The sequence below is a fragment of the Garra rufa genome, chromosome 13 (assembly GCF_049309525.1).
Source record: "Garra rufa chromosome 13, GarRuf1.0, whole genome shotgun sequence".
Classification (NCBI taxonomy): domain Eukaryota; kingdom Metazoa; phylum Chordata; class Actinopteri; order Cypriniformes; family Cyprinidae; genus Garra; species Garra rufa.
In genome coordinates, this window is record NC_133373.1 from 36702842 (window position 1) to 36727397 (window position 24556).

The 24556-nt window shown below is 34.3% G+C and overlaps 1 protein-coding gene and 1 pseudogene across 1 annotated transcript; both read right to left on the reverse strand.

Annotated features, from left to right (window-relative positions):
* LOC141283820 (protein lin-28 homolog A-like) overlaps positions 1-4793 on the reverse strand; it is a 35051-nt pseudogene extending 30258 nt beyond the window's left edge.
* An 8521-nt stretch (positions 4794-13314) lies between these two features.
* LOC141348910 (ras-related protein Rab-10) lies at positions 13315-23302 on the reverse strand. Its single transcript, XM_073853223.1, has 5 exons — positions 23187-23302; positions 20784-20922; positions 18889-18978; positions 17535-17636; positions 13315-13688 (listed from the first exon to the last, which is right to left on the reverse strand). Exons 2-5 carry the CDS (start codon positions 20862-20864, stop codon positions 13602-13604), a joined length of 360 nt encoding a protein of 119 aa, XP_073709324.1. The 5' UTR covers positions 20865-20922; positions 23187-23302; the 3' UTR covers positions 13315-13601.
* Positions 23303-24556: the final 1254 nt, after the last annotated feature.

Genomic DNA, 24556 nt, shown 5'->3' on the forward strand with positions numbered 1-24556 from the left:
TTTTTTTCATTTATATGTAACAATTTTAATGATGCGTTATGTAACCAAATTCCAACCGCTGGTAACCACAGTCATTATACTTTATAGTCGTATGAAAGTAAACACTTGTACAACACTTCATTTTTTAATGTTCTCGCTTGTTGTAGCGAAAGGCAGCAACAAAAGTTTTCCAGAATCTATCTCTTCAGTGTAACTTACTATTCTATTGAATTGTAGCTTATTGTTTTCATTAAAGTTATACCTTCATGTCATTACCGAAAAAGACGAAAACGTTTCTTCTGCGTGCTGAAATTCACTAAAAATGTTTGCTGATCGCAAATGTTCGCTCTGCTTTTGTTTAACCGTTTCCAAAACATTATAGTTCGGGAGAAATGAGATCATCGCTAATTATCGTTTGTTGAAGCACACTGCAGTTTGCATTTGCCGTTTGCTGCAGTACAAACGTCAATGAGACTGAATCAGAATAAGAAGAGCTTTATTGATCATGTCCTCACACACATGGGTTTTTATTTTTTTGGGTTACAATAGCTTTGCGCATTTATAATATTATATATATATATATATATATATATATATATATATATATATATATATATATATATATACATGCGGATATCTACGTATAGACAGAGCAAACATAAAGACATAAAATAAACGTATGTTGTATGTATTGGACTTGTATCAACATAATTAGTCTTCAAACTAGCCTGCATGAAAAGAGAGCATGGATCCAAAACAACTAGCAGATCACCCTTTTTTTCTCCAAGTATATAAGGTGATAAAACATGGTAAACATAGTCTACACACTGGTATGAACTCAAAATGTAAGTCATATAATGGAATGTTCTAAAGTTAAAATATAGAACGGATTAAAGGAAATCCTATGGTGTTCTTTTAAATTGTATCTGAGTGTTTAAAAGAACTAGTGAAGTGTGCATTAAACCAACAAGTTCAAATGCCAAATTTAATTTAAGCTGATGACTGAAATAATTGCCTGCGTCATGTTTTCGTTTCTACACGAAATTCCTTCAGCGAACGTTTCTGACAACCTCACCATCAAACCTGATGCCTTGGCAGAGGATGTTTTTCTCTGTCTTTTGAGTCAGAGGAAAAACACGTTGAAGGAGTGAATCAACAACGACCCCCACCGCTTCAACGCTCCGCCCATTTTCACCCACCCCCACCCGCCCATCCATGCCGACCACCCTCCGGAATTCACCCCTGCCCCCATGCCTCCTCCCCCCACCCCCCTGCACCAGTTGAGATGCTGTGTGTGTGTTTGCTGGTGTGTGGAAGAGATGGATGGTGGTCGTGCCATTACGGCGCAGGTCACGGATCTGGTCACCGGTGTCAGATGTTATGGAGTTTCTCATTTCCTGCAAGAGGGTTTCCCATCCACCATTCATAAAACGGCCCCGCGAGTGCCGGGAAACACATCCCACAAGGTCAGGGACACACCCTTTATGTCCCCGTTTGATCCCGTTAAAGTTCGCAAGCACCGAATAAGTTCTAAGACGGACTGATAAATAAAGATGTAACCCGGTGGTTTACGTCGAATGGAAACGCTAAACGGCTTTAAGAAGTAATTTAAACCAATAGCACTTATATATATTGATCTGAGGTAAAAATGCGCATTTGATTGCAGAGTTTAGACAAATAAAACAAGCAAAAGCGAGGTGTAAATCATCAACAGGTTTTTCAAACTTATCAATTTTATTCCCGATGGATATTAAATTTAAAAGACCATTGGTTTGACCTGTTGAGTTTATTTCTAGATTGAGTAACAAGACTCTAAAACTTTCCTAAAATCCACACAGACATATCAGTTATGAAATAGCCCTTTTATAACGTTAGTTTAATTTTAATATCATTAAATCCATGACACAATACTTCTGTAATCCAAACTATATGTAAAATTGTACATGAAGGAGATTTAACAGTACATACTTAAGCAAAACATTGATTAATTGTTTAAATCCTCAATTGTTCATTAGAGTTAAGCTTGTTTTGATTAGCAAGAGTCAAACTTTTAAAGTTAAACGTTTGAAGGATTTCGTTTTCTTTCTGTTGAAACAAACTAAACATTTCTTCTGTCAGAGTAAAGTTTAGACACTGAAGACACTAAATCCAAACTAATAATCAAACACCAGAAGAATGTTTTCCACATGGGAAACTATCTTTTAAATCAGGACTATGCAAATACACACTTAAAAATAAAGGTTCCAAAAGGGTGTTTAGCAGTGATGCTGTAGAAATAAATAATAGTTTTTGGTTCTTCAAAGAACCTTTCAGTGAACAGTTTCTAAAAGAACTGTTCACTAAAAATTTAAAGAACCTTTTTTTTTTACAATAAAGATTTTTTTTCCGGCAATTAAAAGGTTCAATGGATGTTCAAGGTTCTTTTCAATTGATGCCAATAATTAAAAATAAACATTATTTTTTAAGAGTGTAGGTGCTTTTGAAATGCAACATGGTTCACCAAATGTCATTTTCATTCATAAGCTCAGTATTTAAATGTATATTTTTCACTTTAAAACTTTAAAACCAATACTGAAGAGAAGCACTCTAAAAACACTTCCTTGGGTGTTGAGAATGGTTATTTATTTAGACCTTCCCTCCAAATGAATTGGGAAAACAGGCTATTTGTTTAATCTTGAATTAAACTAATTCACTTTAAATTATTTTGTCAACATTGCTAGGGGGCAAGATCCCAGTTTAACTCATCCACAAAGTCAGTTTAAAGCAGAGGGTTTACAAAACCAACAGATTGGAGGGTCTGTTTGGATGTATTGAGCAGTTCGGATCCGCCATACCTTCACCTCACCCACCCCCACCCAGCCGAACCCCTGAGGAAACGCATAGTTGTCAATACAGTTCACAGAGTTATTCAGCTCTTCTCCTTTCTTTTGGTTTAACGCCGCATTCGTTCAATTCCTCCATTTCTCCGAAATTATCCGCCGAAGCCAACACGAACCCGATCGGTTTTTTGAAACCGAATTAAAACTAATCAAAGGTAAATATCGAGTATGAGAGGAGAATATTTTAAATGCCTCATTCTCTGTTTTACATGTGAAGACTGCTGCTGCATCAATTGTTCTTACAAAGATCATTACGTTTGTGGTTTCATTATAAGGTAAGGATTTAAATTTATTCAAAACACACATGATATTAGGATTAGTTCTCAAAACAGTTTTGACACTCACATATTTTTTAAATCAGTTTCAAGTGTACCAATGATAAACTGTAGAGTTAAAAACAGAGAACAGATGACAAAAACATTCCGATGCAGTTTCCTAATTATCACAGCTCAATCATAGTTTAAAAACATGAGCATTTATCATGATTTTGGCGCATTTTGTCACACAAAAAGATTTGAGACAGGGAGATAACCAGTTGTGTCTTTTGCCAGCTAGTCTTTGCATTTCAGATGCTGTTTCTATTTTTCGTTTCTATTAAATTGCAAAAACGTTTTAGAAACCGTATTAGATTTAAGAATTATTGTCTGTCTAATTTCTGTTTATAAACGCAGACTGCGTTTATATGATTTGCATAATAATTTTCTTAACAGCAGCAACAACAAAAAGTTACAATTTTGTCTGCTCGATTTGAGTACATTAAAATGATCCGTTGAACAAAACTGAAAGCTTGTGTTTATTAATTTGTGTGTATTTATTATGGATAATCTTCACAAAAAAAATCTAAATGAGCTGGCTGCATGTGTTAGCCTATGTACTTCAAAAAAGCTAATACACAACAGATAACAGTGAATACATTTAAAATGTTTCATATGCAGTATAATCATTTTTACAGCTCGTTTTATAATTCCACGTAAAACAGAGATATAACGTTGGTTATTTATGTTGGCGGCTGATTCAGCCTGAACGCTCCTTCCTTACGTCACAATTAAATCATGACGTCGAACGGAAGTATGAAAGGAGCTTTCAGGATTCCTTTCCTCTCCGTCTGTCTTTCAGTCGCCCACTGTACAAAGAACCCGACGACGTCTTTCCCGTGTTTAATTAGCGTAATCATATTATATGATGATGTTCTATGGTTTGACGACATGGTTTCATAAAGGTTCAACATTGTTGATTCAAACAGGTAGCTCTGTTGATCTGCTACTGGTCAGGCGCTCACCGAAAGGATATTATTGTTAGCTATTATATTAGTATTTATTTCTAGCATAGCCTACACACTTTATAAATATCTCACTCACCTGAAATGGAGTGCACAGCCATGCTGTAAGTGCTCCGTGTCTGACCCTGTGAAGGAGTCAAAAATAGTGCGATGGTTAGGCTATTTTTGATTGACATCTGACTTGAATAAACTTCTGTTGTAGGTTTTAGGCTCATGCACCGACCGAGGCTCGTTTGTTTTAGTTTTGTTTGCTCTGCTGGTGGCGCGTTCATTTGTGCAGAATGGAGGAAATTTCCAGCATGAATATTTCATAGCGCCTGTGAAATGTAAGAGGAGTTTAAATCGCTCCTTTAATACAAACCGCAAATAATGGGCGCACAAGAACGGGTTTTGATTTTACACACGGAGGAAGATAATTATTAGGCTATCATATTTAAATACAGGATGGATAATTAATTATTATTAATTATTATTTACGCGGGTGTTTTATTGTGATGCTTGTAAATTGAATTTAAGAGTTTACATAGCTAGAAATAAAAGATTAAAATCTATACCTGTATGTGATGTGAAGAGATCTTGGAGTTTCAAATCCAGACTGATGTGGGCAATAAAACGAAACCTTTTAGAAAACTCCCGACAATCTTTGTAAAGTTCATTCGCGTCAAAATATCCCGTCAAATACCTGTTGAAGAAAAAAACAGTCTGGTTATTCCCGCTCTTTTAAAAAAGGTTTTCAAAACTTCTCAACTCTCCTATAAACGTTTATTGAGCATCTATAAGTCAGCAGAACATTTAGTGTTGCTTGTAAACAAATTAAATTATGACATTTAGACAATTATTCTTGTGTTGTATAAACAATCAAACGGTTAGATGTGTTTAAAGTGGTCAAGTCAAATAACCGACCTGCATACTTATTAAAATAAAACATAAACCGCCAACCACCATTACGTTTTCATAACGCTTTTTCAGTGATTATACAGTACTGTCTGTAAGATGATTCTAACACACATGATTGAATGACGGGCTCTGATTGGCAGCCATTTTGTGTGACCGTGCCTTAAGTTCAAGACAAAATCCACACAAGAAAACTAACAAATAAACTAAAGGTCACTGGGTTTATATTTTAAGCGTAATAAAATTTCAAAATACTAGCTGGCGTGTTTACATCTTGTGAGGCCAAATAAAAACATCAAATTGGCAGGGGTTGATGTGGTTCAGGCCGCTTCAAGGTTACAGTAGAAAGAATTTGCGTTCAGGAGCGCCCTCTGGCTGACAATCAGCGCAATGAAGTCAGTGTGGGAAGCGGTGCTGCAGCAATTTTGGGAGCGGATGAGCTTCAGCTACAGGTGATGCTGACGTATAATTGAGACGTTTTAAAAAGCAGAATTAGGGCCTGTATAATTTTAAATACTGAAATGTACGAAAACGACATGGTCAGTATAGTTCAAAATAAAATTTTGTGCAAATGTGAAGCTGACATTGGAAGAGATGACTAAAACCTTGTGTGTAGTTACAAACTTGGTTTTAATTTTTAAATATTTTTTTTATATTTTTTTTTCTGAAACTGGCCATTAGGCCTTCCACAGGGTTCTCTTTTAGCCTCATGCGATACTTTGTGTTTCACTATCACACTCATGTAAATCCAAGATTCAGATAATAGGAATGAAAATGATTGTGAATTTGAATGTAAAGACACGATGATCAGATTTTACAGTCTTGCAGTTTCATCATATGCCGACATGCGCATTCTTACCTTTCATCCGCCATTACCGGGGCGTCAGGAACACTAGTGTGTATGTGTTTATTCCGCAGCTGTGTTGATGTCTGCAGGCCGAATTGTGCAGCAGCGGCGGGTGACGGCGGAGTTCTCCCGGTTCCGTTAAGCATCTCAGCTCGCCGCATCCTCCATAGAGAGCAGGCGAGTGTCGCTAGTTGCCATGCGCAGATCCCACATGAAACTTTACGGTTGTTAAAAAAACAAAACCAATTGTGTTTATGGTTAGATTTAGTTGAGTAGCGTTCTAGATCGTTATTCTATTTTATGTATTTAGTAGGCTTGTGTTCACTCAAATATTTATCACAGATGTTTGCGATTTGTGACTTTTTTATGTAATGCGTTTCAAGGAAAATAACTTAAAGATGTTTCTTTGGAGTTCACACTCACAGCAGCTAATCAATATGAATATTGGCAGCAGTCATCATTGCAGGGAAAATGTGGGGGGGAAATGTATTGCTCCATCTCCTGGTTATTATGAGGTAGTGCAGCATATGTCAGAATCATTTAAAGTTGATAAATACAAAAAATCCTACACGGTTTGCGTCAAACCAGTGTTCGCATAATTGAAGATTTATTCGTTTTTCATTATTTTTTTTTTAAAGCCAACACATATCGAAGGCTGATATTAAAGAGAAAGAGATATTAAAAGATATTTAAACAAATAAATCAATAAAGCCCATTGAACGGCAGAGATTTATCATTGAGGCGACATAAACACAGTTTAATTCTTTTTGCCGTCTTGGCAATTAATGATATATTGTGCTATTTTTTTAATTGAGGACAATATTTTGGATTTTACATTCATAGTTGTTCTAAAAAGCTGATTATTTAAAGTCATTATGTTTATAAAAGATATAAATATTTTACAGCGCTAAATATTCGAAGCTCAATACGATTTTTATTAATGTAATAAAGCTACTGATTATTTAAATATACGCACATTATTATTGCATACAATATATCTAGTTCAAGAAATTTTCTTTAGCAGTAGTTTTGCATGTTCACTATAAACAAAATCTTACAATAGAATATTTTTAGTGAATTCTATCCTCCGGACTAAAATTCCAGTACAATAATATTTCTGTTGGGTGAACAAGAGAACACAACAAAACTACCCTGATATGCTAAAAGTAATGCTAAAATAGTTGACAAAACTATTCAATGAAGTTGGATTTTAACTGAAATGCTGAACTCTATTTTTAGGTCAAGTGTATTTCTCATAAATGTAAGGTTGGGAAAAATCATCACATTTATATCGGGCATGTTTCTCATGTAGTATTTTATACAGTTTAATGATTAGTACATTATCCGTTGGCCAAAACAATTTTTAGAATTTTTGTACGTTACATTTTTGAGGTTTGAATGGTTCTGTTCGTCATAATTGTGCTACTGTTTGAATTTTGCTGCAAAGATTCCGAATATGACGTAGTGAGGCATTTGTTACAATATTAACTTGTTAAACGAAACGTTCTTTCTTATTTGTGAAGGCATTTTTGCTAATGCTTTGTTTTGTAATGAAATAATTGTTAATAATTTAATTAAAAAGTGCTGGACTAAAATGTTGATTTGTACTCAATCGAATAATTTTTACGGGCTCTATATGTATCTTCATATGTCATATCTATCATCTCTTAACCCTCTGGGGCCGACGGTCACGCCGGCGTGACCAACCTACTTTTTTTAAGATCAGCGCAAAAGACACTAAAAATGCTCTGTCGGTTTTAGTCATACAAATTAGAGATATACATCATTGGAAACTGTAAAGTGTGTACTTTTATTTGTGCACACTCACAGGAACAGCAGAAAGTTGTGCTTTTTTATTTAGAATAAAGAAAACAAACAGGGTGATTTCTGTTTTCTCTGTCTCCGCGAACTGCTTTTAGAAATGCGTCACTTAAATCATTCAAACTCGGTGAATACTCAGCACACAAACAGAAAAGTGGTATCTACTGAAAGCTTGAGATTTATGCTTTTAAACGAAGTAAGTTTGATCAAAAACAAATAATCTGTGATAAATTAATCTATATGAAACCAAGGAGATGTCTAGTCTATCCAGTTCCAACTAATTATCTCTAATGTGACCGCGCCCACTATCGCGAAATCTTTTGCCATGCAAATTAGCCATGTGCCACAAGCGCGGCAAGGACCGGAGTATCTGTATGCGAGGAAACTCCCACATCACCACAACAAAGCAACATGACTTCAAGTTCATCTTGGTTACAGTTTGTTCCTGAATTAAGATATGCTGTGAGGAATTAGACTTATATTTACCACGATCATAAGAAGGACGTGATGCGACGCAAACCCAGCAGGAGGAGACATTTACATGAGTAAGTATTACTTTCATTTTCCTACTAGCTTTCGCTGTTGTTTCCTTTGGCAAAACATGTACACATTTCACTAGTTAGACTTATTCCAAACTAAAATTCCTGACTTAATCAAATGAAACATTATGAAGTACGTTTGATTGCATCTCACACAATGGCAGGATATTTATAATGTTCTAGAAAAACGATGTGATTATGACTGTGAGATGCATTTATGACGATATCTTTATGACTGTACAATCATACTTATTAATTTATTTATTTTATTGTACAACAGTAGGGTGAAATATAATATATAATATAATATGAGTGCTTACACTGAATGTGTGTTTACATCACGTTTGTTAGTAAAATAGTGCTAAACGATAATTATTAGTTTCTCAGATATTACATGTCCTTTTTTACATTAGTATAAATGCTAGAGTATAGACTGTATTCTGACAGATGATCCTGATATGATTTTTGATTTGTTTTGTTTTTGTAGTGATCTCAAACCTGCTCAAAAGTGAATCCTGCCCTCTTTCCCTTGAGTCCCTTCAAACTGTTTTCCTGTGAGAGCACTAGAAACTTGAGATGTTCAACTACACTGATATTCTAGTGTAAAAAAAGTTTTTGACTTTTTTTGTGTATGCAAAATAGCAGGTAAGATTTTTCCTGTTTCATTTGTTGAACAGAATTCAGAAGAAGTTTTCAGAAATGCCACAAAGTCTGTGCACATCTGTGTGGTTAGATGAGGGAGCTCAATAATGTGTCTTTGACGTTCATTATGTATGTTTTGTTTATACAGTGTAGTAAATAAAATAAAAATAATCTAAAACTCCATTCTCTGAATCTTCTCACAGTTTCAAGTCAGTCATTGATGGGGCCATTAGGGAGGGCCCTTTTGTCTTTCAGGTGTGAATTGCTAAATATTCATGGGCCATTGCCACACCTATGAATAATCCCTTTCGATCACAAAACATGTTTTATAAAATTTAAATCAATATATTGTTTTCTCTGAACGAGTGAACGAGATGATTTTCACATCATTTGGTTGAAAAAATTCTAGCCTACGACATCCAATTATCTAAAGTCTTGTAAAGAAATGTCCTGTATGTGCTTCATGGCCTTATTTCAGTGACTTCAAAACTTTAGATTTTCAATAACCATGCATAAACATAGTTTTCTCAAAAACACAAACATGCACATTAATGTTGCTTGCATATTATTGTAGCCCAATATGTGCTGATTACAATGTAATCTGACTTTAACCATTCATATGTTTTTAAGATACTGAAAAAAGCACAAATGTCAGGGCATGTCAAAACTTCTTCAGGGCCCCAAAACACCTCAGACCCCAGACCCCAGTCACACACCGTTTTGGATGCTAGCATAAATATCTCTTGTGTCTTTATTTATGATCATACTTTTATTCCAGACAATAAAGGGAATTGGTTTCATTAAATGTTTTATTGTTGTCCTGTCTCTCATTAAAGCTTTCATGAAAATGAAAAGGTTGGTTGGCTGATTAGTTAATGGTAGACTTTACTCAGTATCATCTGAAAATTTAATCTATCATAAATCCAGTGCTGTTGATCAATAATCAATGAAAATGCACTTATAGTACGATGAAGGCTACTGTCAGTCAGCTGTATTCACTTACATCTGAATATAAACCCACTTTCTGCTCCATTTCAGATCCGCAGCAGCTCCCTTCATCAAAATCTTGACAAACGTGATTTTCTTTTCTGTGCTGCCATCGTGTGGTCTATGATCAAACTCTACAAACGACAAACCCCGAAAACTAATAATAAACACAAATGGTTAATTGATTTTCCGCATGTAATACACCGTTCATATTTTCTTTGTTTTTATATGTTATAATGCTTAATATATCATATATAAACATGACTTTGTCTGGCACTGTGAGCTTGATCCATGTTTTAGATGAGTTATTGAATCATTTAGGCTAATTTAAATTTAAAGTCTCTTTACAAACACTGCTGGTACCGCAACACAACACGACCGGAACCGGAAAATGTGCAACAGAAATGAACAAGAGTGTAAATAAATACAGTATACACACTGTAAAATAGATATATCGTAAACAGTTTGACTAAAATGAAACAAAACATAGTTTACATACCTTTTTAAAACCTTTATGACTTTCCAAACTGTTATAAAAGAGTGGGCGCAGCCATTTGTAAATTATATGAGCCGAGCTTCCGGTCTCATCCGTGCCCAGCTATTTTTAGCTGTACCAAACAGCTTGTTTTGCCGCTTGACGTCGCAAATTGGTGTGTCTTACCATGTCATTTAATTACTTAATTATGAACACACTGGTTTGTAGTGCGAACAGTTTTACCGTTTACTGGATGTTGTTATTCTTCTCGAACCGGAAGTCTCAACCATAGGCCTACTTCCGCGGTAAAGAAAAAGGGTGAGTAGGTCCTATGTATTTCAGAGTTATTAACTGCTATTTACAAACGTAAATTTTGTCGTATTTTATCTCAACATAATTTTAAGTACAGTACAATAAAAAGTGGTTGTTTTATCAGTGAAGCGCGAATTATTAGCAAAACAGTTCTAATAGTCACCCATTTTACACGTTTTTAATTTGCAATGGCAGACAAACTCAGGTCTGTGTATAATCGAACTGTACGGCTTGTTTTTACCCAAAAACACGACTAAAATATTAAAATCATTTGCTGACGATCGATATGAATTATAAACGACATTACAGACAGATTTACACTATAAAACAAAAGTTCCCTTAGAAATTTTCGTTCTGATGTGTAATTTTGCTATCAACCAACAGGAGGAGACAGAAATACACTTTTCAGATTCACTATAGCAATAGTAATATTCTCACGACAGAATTTTGCTTAATTACAAGTAATCTGTCCTAATTTTAAGAAATCGTTTAATCAGAGCTTTAACAGCAATACGTCTGACAAATTTTCCTCTTTATCATATTACCAAAACGCAATTCTGAAAGATTTATATTTCAAAAACTACTTGTGCAACATCATAATGGAATGTTACCAGACATGGAAGAAACAGCCTACACTTTAACTTCTCAAAACGTACCAATCAGTGTTTTTTTTTTTTTTTCAGGTGCTTACACCTCACAGTAACTATAAAATAAGGGTTTTTGCAGGTTATATGAAGGTACATTTAACACTTTTTTAAAAATTTAAGGAATAAGAATGAAACAATACGCCAGCAGTGTCTCTAAACGTATATGTCTTGGAAAATACAACTTCCAAAAATCCTTCCAGAAGATTAGCCTACATTATAATTCATTTTATACACACACACACACACACACACAGCTTAAGGCTTGAATAGCTTTGCTCCCAAACACTAGAGTAACACTAGAGTATAGAAATAACTTTTACTGTACCTTCTGATCACACTGCAAAAAAGTGATGTTCTTCATCAATGTTTTTGTCGTTTTCTGGTGCAAATGTCTTAAGACGTTAAAAAAAGCAGCCTTTTTTCAGGTTTCTTTGAAACATAAATCTTTTGTAACATTATAGATGTCTTTAATCATCACTTTTGATAAATTTTAAAGCATCCTTGCTAATCCTTGCTAAATAACAATACTAATTTCTATAATTTCTTTCTTGTTTTTTCCAAGCTAGTGAATGGAATAGTGCATAATGTTACACAAGCTTTTTATTTCAGATAAATGCTGATCTTTGGACCTTTTTATTCAAAGAATCCTGAAAAAAAAAGTACTCAACTGTTTTAAATATTGATAAAAAACAATCATAAATGTTTCTTGAACAGAAAATCAGCATATTACAATGATTTCTGAAGGATCATGTGACACTGAAGACTGAAGTAATGATGCTGAAAATTTAGCAATAAACAGTAAAAATCTTTTGACTGGTATTGCACATAAAATAAGAAGTCTATCTGCCAATGGGCTCAGCAAAAAAAGGACAAAACTAATTTTCATTTCCCACTAACAAATATTTGTTCTTGTTTTAAGCATAAACTCACTTAAATTAGTTCAGTTTCTCAGAAAACCAGACTTCATGTCTTCATTTTTGCATCTCAAGTATGTATCTTGTTTAAGGATGTTTAGATGTATGAATCTGAAATCAAACAAAAAATCTGTGAAAAATTGTGTCTTGCAATGCATGCAACATCTAATGCCATGGCTTTATGAATTGAAGACTTTCTGCTTTTATTTATGACCTTTTAAGGCCTCAATTTTGTGGAAGAGTGAATTAAAACTTTTTATAAAACCCACAGAAACTCTAAAAAACACACACTTGACTGCAAACTCACCATGCTTGAATAAACAGGACCAACATGTAACTTAAACAAGCTTATTTTTAATGGATCTGCAAAATCGTTTGAATTTCCAAAGAGAACGCTCCCCTCCCTGACACGTATCTGGACTAGAAGAGATACTTCCTGTCAATTACAAACATGGCAAAAACTTACAAAAGACCCCAAAAAACCCAAAGAAACCAGCATGCAGGAGAGAATGATTAACTGAGTGTGGGGAAAACAAAACAAAAACATACAGAGGAGATTGATAAAACAAGTAATTCTGAAAAATAAACAACAAACTAAATTAAAAAAAAAAAAAGATAACCAAAAAATATATAATGCCATTCTCTTCTGAGCAAACAGGTTGAATCCGGATGGTTCCACTCAGGCGTGTTGGGTTGAGTTAGCGGGTCAAGCAGAGAGGAGAGGACCAGTGTGTGTGTGTGTGTGTGTGTAATTGTTACAGAAAAGTGATGTTTAAATGTGTGTTTGGGGGGGATGAGCTCTAAGGCTCTACATTAAGGCACCGGACGAAAGAAATCAAAATCAAAGAACAAAAAAACCCAGCTAGAGAAGATCTCTCACACTAACACACAACACTAACCCCAAAACACTGGACAAAAGTCTCGTCTAGGATGTCGTACTGAATGCGACGCCGCTCCTCTGTGCCCACGGACAGCGTCTCCAGGTCCACTGACGGTCTCTATGTAGTGGTGAATGCGCGTTTTGTTTAAATTCATTTCGTTCTTTCTTTCTTTAAACTTTAAAATAAGTAAGAAGAAACATGAAATGACTTTCTTTACATTTGTTTTTTTTTTTCGTTTCAGAAATAAAAATGATGTCAGCAAGCAGTCGTGAGTGTGAGAAACGTTAGAAATGTGTTTTACAGAGAATCCCGTGAGGAGAACGGAAGAGTGTTAGACAGAAACAAGGGATGAGTGAATGAGACAGACAGAAAGAGAGAGAAAGAGGGATATAGAAGAACAGATTGTGTGTGTGTGTGTGTGTGTGTGTGTGTGTGTGTGTGTGTGTGTGTGTGTGTGTGTGTGTGTGTGAGTGTGTGTAAAGTGTGAGTAACTGTGTGTGTCTGTTCAACTGCAGCACTTGGTCTTCCATCCTGTGACTCCGCCTCCAGTGCTGATGTCCACGTTTTCACTGTTGGGCTCTTTTACGGGCGTCTGCGAATAAAAAAAAAAACACACAAAATATATATTAAAAGAGAAGTTCACTTCCAGAACAAAAATTTACAGATTGTTTACTTATCCCCTTATCATCCAAGATATTCATGTCTTTCTTTCTTCAGTTCAATTATGTTTTTTTTTATATATATATAACCAATCGTTTCGCTAGATAAGACACTTCTTCCTCGGCTGGGATCGTTTAGAGCCCTTTAAAGCTGCATTTTAAAATGCATTTTGGAAGTTCAAACTCAGGGGCACCACAGAAGTCCACGATATGGAGATAATTCCTGAAATGTTTTCCTCAAAAATCAATTCCTTTACGAATGAAGACAGACCGATATGAACATCTTGACAAGGGTGTGAGTAAATTATCTGTACATTTTTGTTCTGGAAGTGAGTTTCTCTTTTAACAAGAGATTTTGCTTTTGCAAACTTGCATTTTGAGTTTTGGTGTGAACCCTAGTTTATTTTGATAGCTTGCTTCAATTTGGTTGGTTGGTTTCTAGTGCCAAACTCACAGCAGTTTTTTTTTTTTTTTTTTTTTTTTTTTGCCATTTCTGTCAATGAAGGAGTTTTGGTTCCTTTGGTTGATTTGGCTTGGGGCACTTAATTTTTGGCAACACTGTCGACTTGATTGCACAGACATTACTGGAAGAGAACTAGACAGTAGTGACATCACTGAATCAACAATGAACTGACTTTAGCTGGAAATTGAGTGTTCACTACTGTCATCTTGCATTATCCACACACTATTTTCCGGTTTAACGCTGTAATGCAGCTTTGACACAATCTGTATTGTATACAGTGCTATACAAATTAGTGTTGTCAAAAGTCCCGGTACTTCGGTACCAAGTCGGTACTAAAAAAATTAAAACGTTACGGTACCAGGTTTTCTTAAGTACCGGTGGTACCGACTATCCGGTCAACCCGGTTCTTAATACGCTATACAAAAGGTGCGCTCTCACGCATTGCACACAGTTGCGCTCTCTTCAGCGGTGCTGCTGATGCCGCGGCTCTGACTCCACTTGTTGACAAAGTAGAGCCAGGCTTGCTCCAAATAGTTTGGATTTGCGGCTGAACAAGGCGAATATCATAGATCATCAAAAAACTATTTGCAAAAGATGTCGTCTAGGTTCTCTCGAAAGGAGGAAACATCAAACTTAAAACACCTCAAAGATCGACTCCGGGATCAAATGAAAGAGTTCAAGTAAGGTAAGTTTCATTTTAATTTCATATTTAGAGCATTATTGCATATTTTAATTTGAATGTCAGACTGAAATAAACATCACCGTTTTATAGTGAATCGTTAGCATAAGCGCGGCTAACGCTAATTATGCTGGGCCTTAGAATGAATTTGAACCAACGCTCCTATAACTTTTGTTAAGAGTAAAAAAAAAATAAGGACATGATGTATTTACTATTTTTTACACAAATGACATGTGTATCCAAAATATATGTGTTAGAGAATGTACAAATGTATGTATAGTTAACAATGTCTATGTCCTTAATATTCGTCTGTCAAAAAACGTTTTAGGTTTATTCTTGACTGGATAAATATGAATGCAGTTTGGATTGAATAAAAGTACAATCAAATAAAACACGTTTTATCCCCTGTTTAGTTTGGTAATACTTTAAAATAAGATCAAATTCATGCATCATCTAACATAAACTTAAAGTAAGTGAAACATATTTTTACAACATTAATTCATGTTTGTGAATGTTATTTAATACAAAAAGACATGATCATGTTTGTTCATGTTTAACAGATTAATATGATTTTATGCATTAGTAAATGTTGAAATTAGCCTAACCTCACTAAGAATAATTGCCATGTAATGTTAACTACTGTTTATTGTTAGGCAATGTTATCTAACAAATGAAAATTGTAAAGTGTTTTTAATACTGCAGTTTTCATCTGTGATAGACACTTGTCTTAATATATGTAATCTTATCTTAATTTATTATAACAGCTGAGGTTAGTTTTTTACTGAAAATTCATATTTTGCTGGTGTCAATGATCTAATGTTGCATCTGGTCAGACTTAGGCCATGGCTTTACTTAAGTATATTATATTTCTTTTTACAGTTGCAGATTAAGGAAGATCATGAAAGACCCCAGCGAACTACAAAACAGACAACAGTGCAGATGTTTTTCAGCAACAGCAGCAGAAATATGACAAAAAGTTTTGGGTGAAGCTTGTTTACATTTGTTATGCCTGTAATTGATTTAGATGTTATTTCATTACTAAAATGTTTACAAATACTTTTTTAACCTGTGAAAAAAACTTTTAACAAAATTTTACATTAGTATAAAGAATGGCACTGTTTTTTGTACATTTTATTTTTTTATTAATAAAAAATAGTGTGTTGCTCAATTAATATGTTATTGTGTTTTGCTTTGGTACCGAAATTGGTACCGAGAACCGTGGATTTTCAATGGTATTGGTACCGAATACTAAAATTTTGGTACCGTGACAACACTAATACAAATAAAGGTCACTTGACTTGACCATTGCAGTCCGGCTGATCAGGATGCTCAGAGTCATGTTTTGATAGAGCCACAGTGTTCATTAGGGGTGTGCGATAAGATCATAATTGTTGTTTTAACCATATGTGAGCTTATGTTATCACTCACTTTGCAAAAAAACTTTCTTGAGAGTCTAAAAGCATTCACTGCATGTTGAAGCCCATTAAAATGCCTCTGTAATTCAAGTTATGAAAGCAAAAATATCCCTATATCCACCTTTTTTTTCCTGTAAGAGTGGGAGTGGCCATTTGTAAATGTTATGGGTCTGGCTTCCGGTCTCATCTGTGTTCAGCTATTTTTAGCTGTACAAAACAGCTTGTTTTGCTGCTTGATATTGCAAATTGGTGTGTCTTACCTTATTATTTTAATGCATTATCCTAATTATGAGCACACTGGTTTGCAGTGCAAACAGTTTACCATTTACTGCATGTTGTTATTCCTTTCGTTATTTATTTCCCTATAGCAGATAATGAACTGGAAGTCTCACCCATAGGCTCACTTCCACTGTGAAGAAAAGGTGGATGGGTTTTTGTTCTTTATATTTATATAGTTGTCATATCACACAAAAACAGTGCCGTTTTCATAAATATTAAGTGTTTGAGCATGATTGCAAATGAACAACTAATTTTATTCAACAGTTCAACCAACAAAAAGGTAATACTGAGTGAAAATAGCTCCAAAAAGCTGGATCAAAATTTGTGCATTTTAGACCAAGACTGCAGTGCTTCATTTCTGAATTAATCTGTTTTTGAATGAATCATTTGAGTCAATGATTCATTCATAAACAGTCACTCGATTTGTTTCTAAATGAATCAGCCATTTTAAATGAATCTCTCGAATGAGTGATTTAATTAATCACATGCACTTGCGCATAGTTGTTCAGGTAGCTTTGCAAGTAGGTTTCCTAAAGCATCTTGAAGTTGCCAAAGTTTTTCTGGCCACTTCATATGCAGCTTCTGTGCCACTCCAGCAGTACAAAGATAGATTTAATTGATACTGATTTAATCTGATTGGTAACAGACCTCTTATTTTTCTAATAGAAAAAATTTGACATAAAAAGATGATACATTTAATAATGTTGGGAGGACTGGAGACTCACATTGGACACCATCATTCAGAAATTCAAGACGTGGAAGACCTCTAAGAAGACCTCACAAATGTATTTGTGTACTAATTAGTTTCACTATCAAATTGAAATAATAAATGGAAATGGAATGTTATCATCTAGCAAAAGAAAAGGCCAAAATCAACGAACCAATCACTGAATGTACAAAAGAGATCAGCCGCTGCGTCTGTGTAGTTAGTCACTGTACTCACCTTTCTGAGAATGTCTTCTGCTAACGTGAGGAACGCCTTTTCGATGTTGATGTTGGCTTTTGCACTCGTCTCGAAGAAGCGAATCCCGTGTTCTCTCGCGATCTGAGGATCAGCACAAGGACAGATAACATTTATTGTGTTATTGTGGCGCAGGCCTGAACTAATATGCATGAACCCATATGATTACACAAGTTCTTAGAGATATGAACACTTAGCAAAGTGCTTCAATAGGATAACTGACAAACTTTCAACAAATAAACTTATTCACAGAATGCTGAAAAAAAAAAAAAAAAAAAACTGGTCAACCAAAATCTCAACTAGTAAACAAACTGTCCATCCTAGGTAGAGACAAACTTCACGATTCAATTCCTTTTTTGATTCAATTAAATTTCAATCTTGATTTATTTGTATATACAGACAATCAGTGAGAGTATGACAAAATGTTTTCCAAGAAAAAAATGTCTCAGCTAATGCTGTAAACTTGGGTTTAAAGAAGTTATTCACTTCCAAAACAAAAATGTACAGATAATCTACTCACCCCCTTTTCATTCAAGATGTTCATGTCTTTCTTTCTTCAGTTGTAAAGAAATTATGTTTGAGGAAAACAGTTCAGGATTTCTCTCCATATAATGGACTTCTATGGTGCCCCCGAGTTTGAACGTCCAGTTCAAATGCAGTTTAAAAGCAGCTTCGAAGGGCTCTAAACAATCCCAGCCAAGGAAGAAGGCTCTTATCTAGCGAAACGATCGGTTGTTTTCTAAAAGCATTTACAATCAACAAATGTTCATCGTGTCTAGCTCTGAGGAAGCTGTGTATTCCGGTTCAAAACAGTTAAGGTATGCCGAAAAAGTAACATGTCATTTTCTCCTACATCGGTGCTGAAGTACCGACCCAGTGTTTACAAAGTGAATGAGCAAAGATCATCAAACACCCTTTACAAAAAGTTCACACAGAGCTAGACAAGATGAGCATTTAAAGTTAAAAAGTATATAAATTGTAATTTTTTTTTTTTAAATAACCGATCGTTTCGCTAGATGACACTCTGATTCCTCAGCTGGGATCATTTAGAGCCCTTCGAAGCTGCATTTAAACAGCATTTTGGAAGTTCAAACTCAGGGGCACCATAGAAGTCTATTATATGGAGAGAAATCCTGAAACGTTTTCCTCAAAAAACGATTTCTTTTCGACTGAAGAAAGAAAGCCATGAACATCTTGGATGACAAGGGGGTGAGTAAAATATCTGTAAGTTTCTGTTCTGGAAGTGAACTTCTCCTTTAAGAATCAATTTCAGTTGATCAAATTGAAAATCAGTATTTTCAGCCCAGCCCTAATCCTAACTCATCCACAGTCTCACCTGTTCCCCCTTGGCTTTAGGTACGATACGTTTGTCCTCCATGTCACACTTGTTGCCTAGCAGCATCCTCTCCACATCCTCGTTAGCGTGCTGTAAAAAAAAAAAAACCACACATTTGAGACGATGCATTCGTACAAAATACTTATGTTCACACTGACAGCTGAAATTAAAGTGGCTTCAGAAATCTTTGAAGAAACAGTACTGAAGGACTGAGTTGCATCATTGGTGCACTTAACTAGTATTTGAACGAAAAGCCACCAAACACAACCACATCCCTCATGGAGTCTCATGTTATATGAATTCTGGTGAAAATGCTGATCGTTGGGAAATTCTGCATGAATCATCAGAGCGAAAATCAAACGGTCAGCAGTTTCACTACACGGCTATGTATCTTTAAGTTTTTTTTTGTTTTTTTTTACAGGACTGGAACTTCAAAAGTCCTACACCAGCTGTTCTCGACTCAAAAATGGGTCGCAGGGCTGTTCTATTTATAACAACACAACAATAAAAAGCAACTACCCATATGATCATGCATAGTCAGGCTAGTAAAATAAATGGGCATAATAACTTTCAAAAGGGAAGAGAAAACACTTCCCATATTGTTTTGCTGTTGACGTCAAAAGATGCTTGTCCAAACAAACGCTGTATTTAGGTACAGATTTATGGGTCTCAAAAACCATGAACAAAACTATGACAGATAAAGGAATACTAAACGCCAATATGGTTTCATTTGACCAGGATTGTGTTGTGTGCAGTCAGTCATATCTCAAAAATCACATTAATAAATTCACAAATCATTGAGCAAGAGTTAACTAAAACCAAAAACATTTTCAAACATTAACTGAAATAAAATAAGTTACAGATTTTATATTTTAATTCAATTAACATTTATTTCAAGCATTAAAAATTATTTCATGGCTTTAGTTTTAGTTGATTTAATTCTACTTATGCTAGTACTTCTAAAAATGAGAGATTTAAAATAAAGTATGTTTTTTTTAATTATTTCAGTTAGTTGCAAATGCAATTTTTCTTTAGGTTACAGTACTACAATAACTAAAGCTAATAAAAACAAATACATAGATATTTCAAGAAAAACTAATTAAAAACAAAAATGACAAATACACAAATGAAAACAGAAAAATAATAGTAATAATAATTCAAAATATTAACAGTATATCAACACTAAAATAACACTGCATTTTCATAGCAATAACACATTTGTAAACCTGGACCACAAAACCAGCCATAAGCGTCAATTTTTTTAGATTTATACATCATCCGAAAGCTGAATAAATACGCTTTCTATTGATGAATTGTTAGGATAGTACAATATTTGGCTGATATACTATTTTCTATTAATTCTATTAACGCTATTTAAAAATCTAGAAAAAAAAAATTGATTTAACATTGTCCAAATTAAGTTTTTAATGCATATTACTAATCAAAAATTAAGTTTTGATATATTTACGACAGGGAATTTACAAAATATATTAATGGAACATGATCTTTACTTAATATCCTAAGTATTGGGTATGTCATGTGTAAAAATGGGTCTTAGGCCAAAACTAGTTAAGAAAACTTATTACAATACTACAAATCACAACATTTTCTATTCAGACATACCCAAAAAATGTAAATTTCATATTTTTTTTGTCAACACTTAACATCATTTTTCATTTCTTTCTTCTGTTGAACACAAAAGACAATATTTTGAAGTATGTTTGTGACCAAACAGTTTTTGGTTTTGGTTCTGTTGAAGTCAATGGGAACCAGCAACACTTTGGTTACCCAAATTCTTCAAAATATCTTCTGTAATGTTCAACAGAAGGAAAGAACACATCAATTCCTGAATGGCTGTTGTCTGAGAGTTGGAGAAAGGTTGTGTGGAGACTGACCTCGTCAATATTTCTGAGCCATTTGCTGATGTTTTCGAAGCTCTTGGCGTTGGTGATGTCATATACGAGCATGATTCCCATGGCCCCTCTGTAGTAAGAGGTAGTGATGGTGTGAAACCGTTCCTGCCCCGCTGTATCCCTGCACAAACACAGACAACCACAATCAAACACTTCATTTCACTGCAGCAACCCAGACACTCATGGACCCAATGAATAACAGAATACAGAAGATCCGAATTTAACTTTGGCTGGCAATAGCTGGTGACCACAGCTGACTAGTTTAAGCGCCTCCAATTGTTACCAACCAATTCTATCTCAACAACTGTTGCCATCCACTATACTGAAAGACAAATGATTGTGTTTCAATAGGGTACAAGGCATTTTACAGAAAGTATAAAAAAAAATGGAAAAAACAAAGCTGAGGAGATAAACACAAGATTGAAATTTGATTCACAATTCAACGAAAATCCACCAAACCAGTAAAACGTCATTCATTCAGATGGATTCAGACTTAAAAATGAAGCCAAACGTCAATGTTTTTTAGATGCAACTGTAATTTCATTAAAAACATTTTGCTCCAATGACAATGGAATTATTTGGCTGATTTTCTATTTTGTATTTGCAGTAAACTGTCTTTTAAAAAAAATACTGTGTCACTGTGACACAGCCAAGAAAGATTTTCTTTCTTTTTCTGTCATTACTCCAAAATGGTAACACATTCCTGGCCGCAAGCCACCAAATGAAACTATGAGGAAAAGCAATAACCCAGCAGATCACTCTCTGAATTGCAGGCTGGCTTTTTTTCGTTTAGCATGAGCTGTTTGGATGGTAACTTCCAGGCTTACTTGCCAGTAACTGGTTTTATCTTCTGACTAAAGCCAGTTAAATGCATTTGGTAATTTGCATCCTGCATACAAAATACTAAGGCTATTGCAATAACTAAATAATAATAATAATAATAATGAACTATTTGAATAATAAATGAATAATAATAATAATAATAATAATATTGCATACAAAATACTAGGGCTATTCTAATAAATCAATGATATTAATAGTTAAAGTTTTCAAGTTGATGCAACTATATGTGACCCTGGACCACAAAACCAGTCATAAGGTAAAATTTTACAAAACTGAGATATATACATCATATGAAAGCTCAATAAATAAGCTTTCTATTGATATATGGTTTGTTATGATATGACAATATTTGGCCGAGATACATCTATTTGAAAATCTGGAATCTAAGGGTGCAAAAAAATCAAAATACTGAGAAAATCACCTTTAAAGTTGTCCAAATTAAGTTCTTAACAATGCATATTACTAATCAAAAATTACATTTTGATAGGTTTACAGCAGGAATTTTACAAAAAATCTTCATGGAACATGATCTTTACTTAATTTCCTAATGATTTTTGACATAAAAGAAAAATCAATAATTTTGACCCATACAATGTATTTTTGGCTATTGCTACAAATATACCCCAGCGACTTAAGACTGGTTTTGTGGTCCAGGGTCACATATATTATTAAGTTGAGCAAAAAATGTGTGACTTTTTTTTCCATTGTTTGTTTACATTAATATTAAAGTGATATTGTCAGATTTGTGACAACTCCTTTTCACGTTCTTAGAAGTTACAGTGTTGCTTTATCTTTCCAGAAAGCATGTGAAACATGTTGGTTATATCATTCAGTTTTTAAATATAATCTAATTTTATATACACTACCAGTCAAACATTTTTGAACAGTAAGATTTTAAATGTTCTTTAAAGGATTTTTCAGGATTCTTTGATGAATAGAAAGATCCAAAGATCAGCATTTATCTGAAATAATAAGCTTTTGTAACATTATACATTTGTTTCGGGAAAGAAATCATAGAAATTAACGTTTTTATTAAGCAAGTTAAATTGTTCAAAAGTGATGATAAAGACATTGATAATGTTACAAAAGATTTCTATTTCAGATAAATGCTGTTCCTCTGAACTTTCTATTCAAAGAAACTTGAATGATTTCTAAAGGATCATGTGACTCTGAAGACTGGAGTAATGATGCTAAAATTTAAAATCACATGAATAAATTACATTTTAAAATGTATTCAAATAGAAAATATTTCTTTTAAATGGTAAAAATATTTCTAAATTTTTGTGTTTTTGCTATACTTTGGATCAAATAAATGCAGGCTTGGTGAACAGAAGAGACTTCTGTTAAAAACGTTAAAAATCTTGCCGTTTAAATACTTTTGACTGGTAGTGTAAATATAATTTAATTTTATATAAATCATACTTAATTTTATATTTTAAATTTCATTTAAATTAAATTGACACACTTAAAACATTGCTGTATTGCATGTTGCATTGTGTATAATGTGTTATATGAACTCATGCAAACACACTCAGTACTTACCATATCTGTAGCTTTATCTTCTTTCCTTGCAATTCAACTGTTTTGATCTTAAAATCGATTCCTAGAAAGACAGAAGTTGAAGAAAGACACTTAGAATTTTTTAATTCTGCGAGTGAAATATTTAACGAAAAAGTTGCATGACTAGAATTTTTTTCATTGGAAACAGGTCCATCTAGGATTTCCATACTAGTCTGGAGTCACATATGAACATGAGTTTGCAGTGGACTGCAGTGGATCTACCATCTTCCTGAGGAACGTTATAGGAGGCTTTTTCACCAGGATGTTGAGGCTAAAAATCAAATCAGAAGGTCCAGAGCTTCTCCACATATCTCACACGCTACACTACTCTTCAAGCAGTTTGTTATTTGCCAATATTGCTGTAATCCTTAGTACATTAACTAGCTTAAATTTACTCTTATGTTAGGAAGCTTGCATTATGCACAACATTAGCCTACAACAATGACTAGATTATCACAGTCTAAAAAGAAAAGTTGTTTCAGAGGTGGAACAAGTTATTACATCTAGGACTGGTTTCACAGACAGTGCTTAGGTTAAGCCAGGATTAGGTTCAATTAGGACATTTAAGTATCTTTTATAAATGTGCCTTAGAAGATATTTTTGAATTTGAATATGTTTCTTTCACTTAAAACAGCCTAGACATGCATTTTAGTTTGAGACTAGAATTGTCTGTGAAAGCAGGGGTTAAAATATTTCATCAGTCACTGTAAAAGTGTGGGATGAGTAGGCAGGCATACATTAATTTGTTGTAAGACCGTCTCAACCAAAATCTGAACTTGTGCAAATTTTCCTCTAAGGCTACTAGCGTGGGAGAAGCTTTTACAAAAGAGAAACAAACCTGAGCATTCATGGTGACACAGAAAAGCTTTAAGATTACATACAGCAGAAACAGTACAGACTGGGCATTTCTACCTTATTTTCTATTTTAAAAGCAAAAAATAAATCACAAAACACAAGCTTTGCAAAGTAGCATCACAGTGTTTGTTCATGTAGATGATGAAGGATAGAGAGATCTCTCAATAGCAGCGTGTGTTGTTGAGACTAGCACAGACCAACACGGACAGGACAGACAGAATGGAAAGGTTCATCTGTGAAACGGCTGAAAGTTTAATGGCCCAGTGGCACAGTAAAAGCATTCAGACAGAAACTCACGCTGGAAAATGTCCTGCACTGATCGCTGGTTAGATACTCTGTTTATCCTGCTGCACAACTTTATTAGTGATGTTTGCAGAGAGACTTGGACTAGTAGGTGACTTCCACAACACCCTGGTTACCGTATGCAATGTGCAAAAAAAAAAAAAAAAAAAAAAAAAAAAAATTTGCAACCACATGGTGACAACCTAAATCTCTCA

What these genes read in the sequence shown, in the direction of transcription:
- LOC141348910 (XM_073853223.1), bottom strand. Translation starts at nt 20,864, where the DNA reads ATGGGAATCATGCTCGTATATGACATCACCAACGCCAAGAGCTTCGAA. An exon ending in CTAAAGCCAAGGGGGAACAG is followed by an intron (nt 17,637 to 18,888) that starts GTGAGACTGTGG and finishes GCTGATCCTCAG; the next exon opens with ATCGCGAGAGAACACGGGAT. An exon ending in CAGAAGACATTCTCAGAAAG is followed by an intron (nt 13,689 to 17,534) that starts GTGAGTACAGTG and finishes TTTTATTCGCAG; the next exon opens with ACGCCCGTAAAAGAGCCCAA.